This window comes from Zea mays, chromosome 1 (assembly GCF_902167145.1).
Source record: "Zea mays cultivar B73 chromosome 1, Zm-B73-REFERENCE-NAM-5.0, whole genome shotgun sequence".
Lineage (NCBI taxonomy): Eukaryota > Viridiplantae > Streptophyta > Magnoliopsida > Poales > Poaceae > Zea > Zea mays.
In genome coordinates, this window is record NC_050096.1 from 307,764,989 (window position 1) to 307,774,350 (window position 9,362).

A 9,362-nucleotide genomic window follows, 5' to 3' on the forward strand; every position below is an offset into this window, starting at 1 on the left:
ATTACTATTTCACCTAGGTGTTACTTACAAGTACATAAACATAGTTCAACTTATTTTATTATGACCTAAAATTTAGAACAGAGGTAAACTCATGTAATACACATTATTAATCTCACAAGCTTACACATGTTTAAATCTCTAAGGTTCTCCTTTTATTTATTTTATTAAATAAATAAAAATACATCTACATTAGTTCATATTCAATCCTAAAAATTAGAGTGTGCAGACAGTAAGTGAAACCATTTTATTTAAACAGAGAATAATTCTATGAACATTTTGCAATTTGAATCACTAAATTTGGAGTTCATATGCAAAAGTTATGAAATAAACAAGTTTGGGAATTCAAAATATGAAATTAGGGCTAATTCTGTGAATATTTAAAAGTCCAAGGCTAAATCTACAAGATTACAGGGGCTTGCGCGCGAAAACCAGGGACGACTGATTGATTTCCAGTAAACCGAGGGTCTCTTTAAGAAAACTATCGCGCGAAGGGGTATCAGGTGAATCTAACCGTCAGATCTAAAATCAACGGCTGAGATTAGATCTGCGGCCGAGGGCGCGCGTGCGAGAGCGGGCGAGTGCTGACAGGTGGGCTAGGGAGTGTAAGCGACAGAGGGGGAGAGCGCGCTAACCGAGCGGGCCCAGCGCCAGAGGGTTTGGGCGCTGACAGGCGGGCCAGGGCGTCAGGGCGCGCGTGCGCGAAGCGTTATCCGTGATCTGAGCCGTGCAATCTAAATCGGACGGAGGGGATCAGACCAGGGAGAACGGACGACTGCGGGCGGCACTGCTCCTCTCCGCGGCGGTGGGGTCACCGGAGTTGAGGCTGGCGCGGACTAGGGTGGCTCCGGGGTCGCCGAAGTTGGGCAGAGAGGGAGAGGGCGCCACGACGAACTCAATGGCGGGGAAGAGGCCATCAATCCACGGGCAGAGAGGGTAGAACGGCGGTGAGAAGGTCTCGGGCGGGACGGAGTAACTCCGGTGAGCCATTCCGGCCACGGGGAGGGGACTTAAGGCGCGCTAAGGCCTGGGCTAGCTTCAGCAGAGGCCGAGACACCTTAGGGACCTACTCCGGGGAACTAGACCAGGCTAAATCGGCCGGCCACCGCGCGAGCACGGCGGATCGCCGCGGCCGAGCACCGGCGAAGGTGAAATTGGCCGAACATAGGGCGCAATAAGGGAAATTGGGCACGGAGATGGGTGTCTCACCTTAGGGCAGAGCTCGAGGAGGCTTGGAGCAGTCTCCGGCGAGCTAGATGGCCGGGAACGCGGGCGCGGGTCTTCGGCGGCGGCTGGCGGCGTGGGCAGAGCGCGAGAGAGGGTGAAGCTGTGCGAAATGAGGCGAGGGGTGTGCGCGGGGCACTGGCGGGGCTCTAAGAAGGGAGCTAGGCGCGTGGGCGGGCGTCGTGGCCGAGAAATCCGGCGACGTGCACGAGTGCGCACGCGCCGGTCCACGGCGAGCGCGGAGGGGGCGGAACTGATAGGGCAGGCCCACTGCGCAGAGAGAGAAGAAAGGGGCGCGTGGGGCAACGACTCGGCGACTGGCGATCCAGGCCCGCGAGACAGAGAGAGAGGGAGCGCGCGGGTGAAGAAAACTGGCGCCGACAGGTTGGCCCCAGCGGGCAGAGAGCGGGAGAGAGAGCGTGCGCGGGAGAGGGGAACTGCCGCTGACAGGCGGGGTCCGCCTGTCAGGCGGCGCGGGCGCGCGGCCTGGCTGGGCCGAGCTGGGCTGGTTTGGGCCGCTTTCCCCTTTTCTTTTTCTCTGGATGTTCTAATTCCTTTTCTATTTCTTTTCTCTAGGGTTTTCAAATCCAAATTCAAACTAGGTTTCAAATTCAAATAAATTCAAACTTGTGCAACACTTCAAAGAATATTTTAAGCTCAGCATGATGCAACATGTCATGACCCATAAGGTTTTGGCAAAAATAAATAATTAACCTCCACTAGTTTAAGCTATTTCTAATCAAAAGGAAAAAGGGGGAAAGAATCTAGAGAGAGAGAAAGCCTAGAGTGAGAAAAAGAAGAGTAACACATGATTTTGGGTGATAATTAGAAAGAAATTTTATACCCACAAAATCAGGGTGTTACAGATAGATGGCTCTGCACTGGTACCTCAAGTCTTTTTTCATCGTATAAGGCATATGTTCACATGGCTAGAGATGAGTGGACCCACCCAATTTTTTCTTGGTTATAGAAAACAAAATGCCAGCCTAAACACAAGGTTTTCTTTTGATTACTGATTAAGGACACATTAAACACTCGTTCATTCCTTAGACGTTGATCAATGCACATGGACTCCTACACTTGTGATAATTGCATACTGCAGCACGAAGAGGCGATACTCCATCTATTCCTTAGATGCAATTTTGCTAGAAGATGTTGGGTTATAATATGTATCACCCCGTCAAGCACAGCTGATCTAGTACATGCTTTATTGAGGATCAGAGTGAGATCGAAAGTACCATGGAGAATGGAAATTATCATAATCATGTCCTGGTGTATTTGGAGGAGTAGGAATAACTGGATATTCAACGAGATCCCGACGTAGGTGGAAACGTGCAGGGAGATGTTCAAGAGTGAAATGAGACTCATTTGCCACAGGATTAAGTCAGAGGTAGACGATAGAATTAGAAGTTGGATACAACACTCTATAACATAGTGGTATGCTACTCCATCTTGTAAATTTTACATACTTATCCCAGAAACAATAAAAATATTGTAGGCACATCCTACAGTAACTTACTATGGAAAAAACACGCTCTAACGTATTGGATCCAAACTTAGCTAAGGGCATCCTTGTCAGAAATATACAGGTAACACGTCATATGCTTTTTAGAAAAGAAAAAAAAGGCACTGATTCTACGGACGATCGAATCCAATGGCGCATCTGTTTTATGTTAGCTAAAGTTGTTGGAAACGGCAGAAAATAGTAAAACAAAATGAAAAACAAGCCGTATGTAATCGGCAATAAAATGAGCGGCATGTCTGTGTCGGGCGCCCACCGTATCCCTCTGCACCAGCTCCGCGCGTGCCCCGCTCGATCCCAGGAAGTACGGAGCTGTACGGCACGCGACAGGGTACGGAGGCGCGCGTGGCCTCCCCGTTCCCGCCTCGTGGCCTGCAAGGTCAATGGCGCCCGGATTGATCGACGGCCGAGCTAGTCTTGCATCATGATGTGCGCTCCACAATGGACATGCAACTGCTCCTCCTATAAAAAGGCCTGCAGAAGCTCATCGCAAGTCCACATCCACACACATACTGACACAAACAGAAAGCTCCAATCCAATCCAAGAGAAATGTCTCCGAGAGCAGTCATCATCGTCCTCTGCCTCCTGTCCGCCTCACCCTCACGGTTTGCCGCCGCCGATGGCGCTGGCGCAGATGAATGCGGTGGTCCTGCGGTCGGGGGCAGATGCCACAGCGTCGCCCGCGCGCTGCGCCTGAAGCTAATCGCCATCCCGTCGATCCTGCTCGCCAGCGTGGTGGGCGTGTGCCTGCCGCTCTTCTCCCGCTCCGTCGTCCCCGCGCTCCGCCCCGACGGCAACCTGTTCGCCGTGGTGAAGGCCTTCGCGTCGGGGGTCATCCTCGGCACCGGCTACATGCACGTGCTGCCGGACTCGTTCAGCGACCTCAGCTCGCCCTGCCTGCCCCGGAAGCCCTGGGCGGAGTTCCCCTTCACGGCGTTCGTCGCCATGCTCGCCGCCGTGTCCACGCTCATGGTAGACTCGCTCATGCTCTCGTTCCACGGCCGGGGCAAGGCCAAGAGGAGCGCTGCTGCGGTCACGCACCATAATCATGGAGGCCAATACCATGACAGCCCTCCGGTGCACGGGCACGGGCACGGGCATCTAGACATGAGTGAGGGTGAGACGGACGTCGAGGCCGGCGTGGCGCAGCAGCTTTGCAGGAACCGTGTCATTGTTCAGGTAAACCGATGGATCCTTTCCTTTCCTTTCCTTGCCGATCGATCGATCTGACTCTGACCTCGCTCGGCACGGCATGCAGGTCCTGGAGATGGGCATCGTGGTGCACTCGGTGGTGATCGGCCTCAGCATGGGCGCGTCGCAGAACGTGTGCACCATCCGGCCGCTCGTGGCGGCGCTCTCCTTCCACCAGCTCTTCGAGGGCATGGGCCTCGGCGGGTGCATCCTGCAGGCGGAGTACGGCGCCAAGATGAGGTCGGGGCTGGTGTTCTTCTTCTCCACCACCACGCCGTTCGGCATCGCGCTGGGGCTGGCGCTCACCAAGGTGTATAGCGACACCAGCCCCACGGCGCTCATCGTCGTCGGGCTGCTGAACGCGGCGTCGGCCGGCCTGCTCCACTACATGGCGCTCGTCGACCTCCTCGCCGCGGACTTCATGGGGCCCAAGCTGCAGAGCAGCGTCAGGCTGCAGCTCGTCTCCTTCCTGGCCGTGCTAATGGGCGCCGGCGGCATGTCCGTCATGGCCAAGTGGGCGTAGCTTCATCGATCAGGTTCAGCTGCCGTTGGTATTGTATATTGATATTCTCTGTGTTTGCTCACGCTTGCATTGCATGTTCAGTCGCATTAAGTAGCAGTATTTTAGTTGTAAATATTACTTACTACTGGGAGGTGCATGGGCCTGATTTACTAGTCCAGTAACAAGACTTGAGAGTTTTGGTTAAAAAAAAAAAAGAGTCCAAAACAAGCGCCGAATCATCCGGTGCTTGTAATGCATGACTACCCTGCCTCAACAGGGGCAGCTGGGCTCGCAATCTTGTCAACAGGCCGGCCAGCCCAGGAATGCAGCACAACAGAGCGAGGCAGGACAGCATCGCAATCCATTCACTGAACCTGGAGCCGTAAAAAGGTGGATATCAATCAATCAACCCATATACAAAGAGAGAGCGGGTAGGGTAAATTTGACCCACGCGTCTTAAAAAAATATATTATTATCATTTATTTTAATTTTAGTTTAGTTTATCATATAATTTTCTTTAGCAACAAACTAAATTTTTCTATATTTTTATAAATATTTTAAATAAGACAAACCGAGTAAATTAAATACCAAAAAAGTCAAATGACATTCTTTGGGAGACGGAGTGAGTAGTATGTACGAGTATTGACATAAATAGGTCAGATAATATATTTTTTTTTCTCATTCACTAATAAAACAAAGGAGTGCGATCAGGCTGCTTTATTTGTATTATTATCGGTTCTGTGCTGTCTATTGGGCACACGACATGTATATTATACATAGCACACAAAAGAGCTGCCAACGTTTTCCAATCAAATGTCAGCGAAAAATGTCGTGCGATTATACTTCACATACAACCTCTATACAATCAAACTATCGAAAAAAGCATAATTGTTTTTTAAAAGGTGTACTATATTATTTACTCAATTAATATATCGAATAAAACTATCTTATTTACCTTATATTAAGAGATATAAAAAAATAAAATTCTATCTAAAATGGAAGATTTAAAAACAGTAGAATTTTCTTTTATATCTTTTAACCTAGGATAAATTAGAAAACAATTATTATTTTTTTGAATCATCCGTAATTTGGAATGGAGGGGAATAAGTCAAAGCTGATGACACGCTGAGCCGACCGCACTAAATCAACGCCACCGCCGCCTGTATCCGAACCCAGATGCGTTCACACATCCCTCCCACTGCCTGGTGGTCCCAGCGCCACATCATCCCTGTTCATCGTCGTGTCGGCATTCGCCATTGGCTAACTCCCTACACCATTCCCACGGTCAAGGCTGGGCTGGGCGACTTATCTCTGCCGACTGGGTCCCGGCCCCTGGGCCCGAACGTGACGTCACCGCCGTGACGTAGCGCGCCTGGTCACGGTCACGGCCCCGGCTCGCTTGATTACTTCACACAGTTGACAGTCTCCGTCTCCGTCCGCCACTACCCTGCGCTGCGCTGCGCTTGAAAGGCGCACGTTCTTCTCTCTCGGAAACTGCCAAGAACGGGGGAGGGATATATAAGATAAAAAAAGATTAAAAAAAAGGAACGCGCGAAATTTCTCGATAAGGGAAAGGGGAACACGCTTCTGCCATTGCTTGGCTCCCCCCACCCGAATCTTTTCTGCTTGTTGAATCTGAAATTTGTGCTGGGTTGAGCAGCGTCCGTCCTTGCGCTTAGCGAATTCGCGGTGTTTACGCTCCGATGCCTCACGTAAGGCTATCTCTCAGGCTTCCCAAAAGCTCGGGTAGGTTGAATCGTGGAGAGTTCCACAGCGTCCTAGCCGCCGCCGTGGCCTGACCTCGCCATAACCTTCCATTCCATGGAGGTCTCCACCATCAGCTTCTCGTCCCCGCCGCCGCGGGCCACGCCGGCCGACCTCGAGGCCGTCGGCCTCCGCCGCCTCAGCGACAACCTCCAGCGCCTGCTCGACCCGGCCTTCCTCAACTGCTCGGACGCCGAGATCGCGCTCGCCGCGGCGAGGGGCGGCGGCGCCGTCGGCGTCCACCGCTGCATCCTCGCCGCCAGGAGCGCCTTCTTCCTCGACCACCTCGCCTCCCTCCCGGCTCCGGCCGCCGCCGGCGAGAGGCCACGGCTGGAGCTCGCCGACCTCGTCCCGGGCGGCCGCCACATCGGCCGCGACGCCCTCGTGCCCGTCCTCGGCTATCTCTACACCGGCCGCCTCAAGCCCCCGGCGCAGGACGCCACCGTCTGCATGGACGACGCGTGCGGCCACGGGACTTGCCGCCCGGCCATAGATTTCGTCGTCGAGTCCATGTACGCGGCGTCTGGCTTCCAGATCTCGGAGCTTGCCTCCCTCTTCCAGCGTCGCCTCTCTGACTTCGTTTGCGAAGCGCTGGACGAGGACGTGGTGCCGATTATTCATGTCGCTTCCACCTGCGATCTCCAGGACCTGCTCAATCTGTGTATTCAGAGGGTCGCAGTCTCCGCTCTCGATAGCCGCTACCTGGACAAGGAGCTTCCGGCTGACATATACAACAAGATCAAGGAGATCCGCCGCCAACCAGAGAACGCCATTATTCTGGACCCTGAGCATGACAAGAGGGTCAGGAACATCCTCAAGGCCTTGGATTCCGACGACGTCGATCTCGTCGGCTTGCTGTTGAAGGAATCGACGGTGACCTTGGACGATGCATTCGCGATACACTATGCTGCAGCCTACTGTGAGCCCAAGGTGTTTGCAGAGCTGCTCAAACTGGACTCTGCTAACGTGAACCTGAAGAACAGCGGTGGGTATACGCCGCTGCACATAGCTTGCATGAGGAGAGAGCCGGACATCATTCTTTCGCTGGTGGAGAGGGGAGCCTGTGTGCTGGAGAGGACCCTGGATGGGCGCGATGCTCTTACTATCTGCAAGAGACTGACAAGAGAGAAAGACTGCAATAGGAAGTTGGACAAGTACGAGGAGAAAAGTAAGGCTTACTTGTGTATCGACATTTTGGAGCAAGAACTCAAGAGGAAATCCTTCGTTTTGGACCCCATCTCTATCTCTATAGAGGAGTCGATTGCCACGCCTTTGCTGGTCGATAATTTTCACATGAGGCTCATAAACTTGGAAAACAGAGTTGCGTTTGCTCGGATATTCTTCCCTTCTGAAGCCAAGCTTGTCATGCGCATCGCACAAGCCGATTCAACCCAAGAGTTTGCCGGCATCACCAACTTCAGCAGACTCAAGGAAGTTGATCTAAACGAAACCCCAACGATGCAGAATAGGAGGCTTCGCGAACGCCTTGATGCCTTAACAAAGACAGGTATGCCTTGTTTGTAATACGAAATCACGCTTAAATTTCCTGATACTTAATCATTTGTTTCTCGTTTCTGCAGTTGAGCTAGGGAGACGATACTTCCCACACTGTTCGGACGTTCTGGATAAGTTCCTCAACGAAGAATCCACTGATCCGATCTTCCTTGAGACTGGGACCCCGGAGGATCAGCAAGTCAAGAGGATGCGTTTCTCTGAGCTCAGAGAGGACGTGCGCAAGGCGTTCACGAAAGATAAGGCAGCAGTGGCTGCAATAGCTTCCTCGGCGTCCTCGTCTTCGTCTCCGAGGTGCAGACGACCCAATAGGAAATCACGGTGATGTCAGTCTGTTCAGGACACCTGCACTGGGTTGTGTGTGTTTTGACATGTAACACTGTTTCAGTAGATAATGCTGATTGTCAGATTTGCTGCCGCTCTACAGAAGATTAAGCGACCGTCTGTTTCAAGAATTATTCAGACAGTTACTTGTGATTCTTTCAAGCAGCAGTTACAAAATGTCCAAGTTGTCTTGGAGGTTGGCCAGCACCCGTAGGACGGTGTCCACGACGACAGGGTCCGCGCCCAGCAGCCTGTGCAGCTGCGCCTCGACGCTAGAGCCCAAGACGTCGCCCACGAACCTGTACACCTGAGCGAGGCGCAGGTCGTCCGGAGACAGGGGGAACTGAACCGTCTCGACGTCCGGCGCCAGGGTACCACCATCGTCGGCGCACCAGGCCGGGCAACCGGCGGCAGAGCGGTGAGGGTGCCGCGGCGGCACGGCGAGGCCCAGCTTCTTGTCCGCTCTGAGGAAGTGTTTCTGGGCGTGGCTGCGTATCTGCGTGCCCGTCTTGGTGGCGACGAACGCCTGGACCCTCTTCCAGTCGCGGCCGAACAGCAGCAGCGCGTGGAGGAAGCGGCCGTGCTCGTCGGCGGTCCACTTCTCCCGCGGCCTGCTCACCACGTACGGCTTCCGGGACTTCTTCCCCGCCATCCCGGCCGACGACTTCACTGCTGCTGCTGCCATGTGTTTCTCTGTCTCCTTCCCTTGCTTGCCAGTGATCAGTGAGTGTTCGACTGCATATATATAGGTTTGCGGCGGCGACTTCTGGAATGGAAGCGCAGACACCGCGTGGGCATCGCAGCGCACGTTACAAACGACGCCAACTGCGCGCGTGCTAGGCGTGCTAGGCCTAATGGTGCGGTGCCGGGGAGTTTTGGCCGGATCTGGGATGTGCTCATGTGGAGTTAGGCAAAGCCACGGATGAACCAGCACTACAGCCTTTTTCTATGATATGATTGCAAAACGTCCTCTATAAATTCGTAGTGAATTGATAGTTTATTTAGGGGCAGTAACATCATATGGCACCAATGACACGAATTGAATACGGAGTCGATCTTCGGATAATGCTTTGTAAAAATGAAACCATGCTAAGGCATAAAGTAACCTGAGAAATACAGCTTCATCAGCCCTGTTACAAAAGAAAGGATCTCTTGTTTATGAAGCATGTATATTTTTACGAAGCATGGATATTTTCCGGTATGTATATAAAGTTTCATGCATCGCAAAGAAATGAATTACAAATAATTTACATATTAGATTCAAAGATATACACATCAAATATTACAGTCTTGTTACAATAAAGGTGCATTGACCATTTAAAAAT

General features: G+C 52.3%; 3 protein-coding genes across 3 annotated transcripts; 2 read left to right on the forward strand and 1 right to left on the reverse strand.

The window, feature by feature from the left end:
• Positions 1 to 3,242: 3,242 nt before the first annotated feature.
• LOC114669714 (uncharacterized) lies at positions 3,243 to 4,638 on the forward strand. Its single transcript, NM_001369823.1, has 2 exons — positions 3,243 to 3,923; positions 4,003 to 4,638. The coding sequence occupies exons 1-2, from the start codon at positions 3,294 to 3,296 to the stop codon at positions 4,456 to 4,458; spliced, it is 1,086 nt and encodes a 361-aa protein (NP_001356752.1). The 5' UTR covers positions 3,243 to 3,293; the 3' UTR covers positions 4,459 to 4,638.
• A 1,344-nt stretch (positions 4,639 to 5,982) lies between these two features.
• LOC100384298 (uncharacterized) lies at positions 5,983 to 8,168 on the forward strand. Its single transcript, NM_001369822.1, has 2 exons — positions 5,983 to 7,708; positions 7,782 to 8,168. Exons 1-2 carry the CDS (start codon positions 6,259 to 6,261, stop codon positions 8,036 to 8,038), a joined length of 1,707 nt encoding a protein of 568 aa, NP_001356751.1. The 5' UTR covers positions 5,983 to 6,258; the 3' UTR covers positions 8,039 to 8,168.
• Positions 8,100 to 8,752, reverse strand: LOC100278975 (uncharacterized). The gene has a single exon (NM_001152067.1). It carries the CDS (start codon positions 8,720 to 8,722, stop codon positions 8,207 to 8,209), a length of 516 nt encoding a protein of 171 aa, NP_001145539.1. The 5' UTR covers positions 8,723 to 8,752; the 3' UTR covers positions 8,100 to 8,206.
• Between the last annotated feature and the right edge of the window lie 610 nt (positions 8,753 to 9,362).

Excerpts from the sequence above, each read along its gene's own strand:
- LOC100384298 (NM_001369822.1), top strand. The coding sequence starts at position 6,259 with ATGGAGGTCTCCACCATCAGCTTCTCGTCCCCGCCGCCGCGGGCCACG. Across the intron at positions 7,709-7,781 it reads TGATGCCTTAACAAAGACAG|TTGAGCTAGGGAGACGATAC; the intron begins GTATGCCTTGTT and ends TCGTTTCTGCAG.
- LOC114669714 (NM_001369823.1), top strand. The coding sequence starts at position 3,294 with ATGTCTCCGAGAGCAGTCATCATCGTCCTCTGCCTCCTGTCCGCCTCA. Across the intron at positions 3,924-4,002 it reads GGAACCGTGTCATTGTTCAG|GTCCTGGAGATGGGCATCGT; the intron begins GTAAACCGATGG and ends CACGGCATGCAG.
- LOC100278975 (NM_001152067.1), bottom strand. The coding sequence starts at position 8,722 with ATGGCAGCAGCAGCAGTGAAGTCGTCGGCCGGGATGGCGGGGAAGAAG.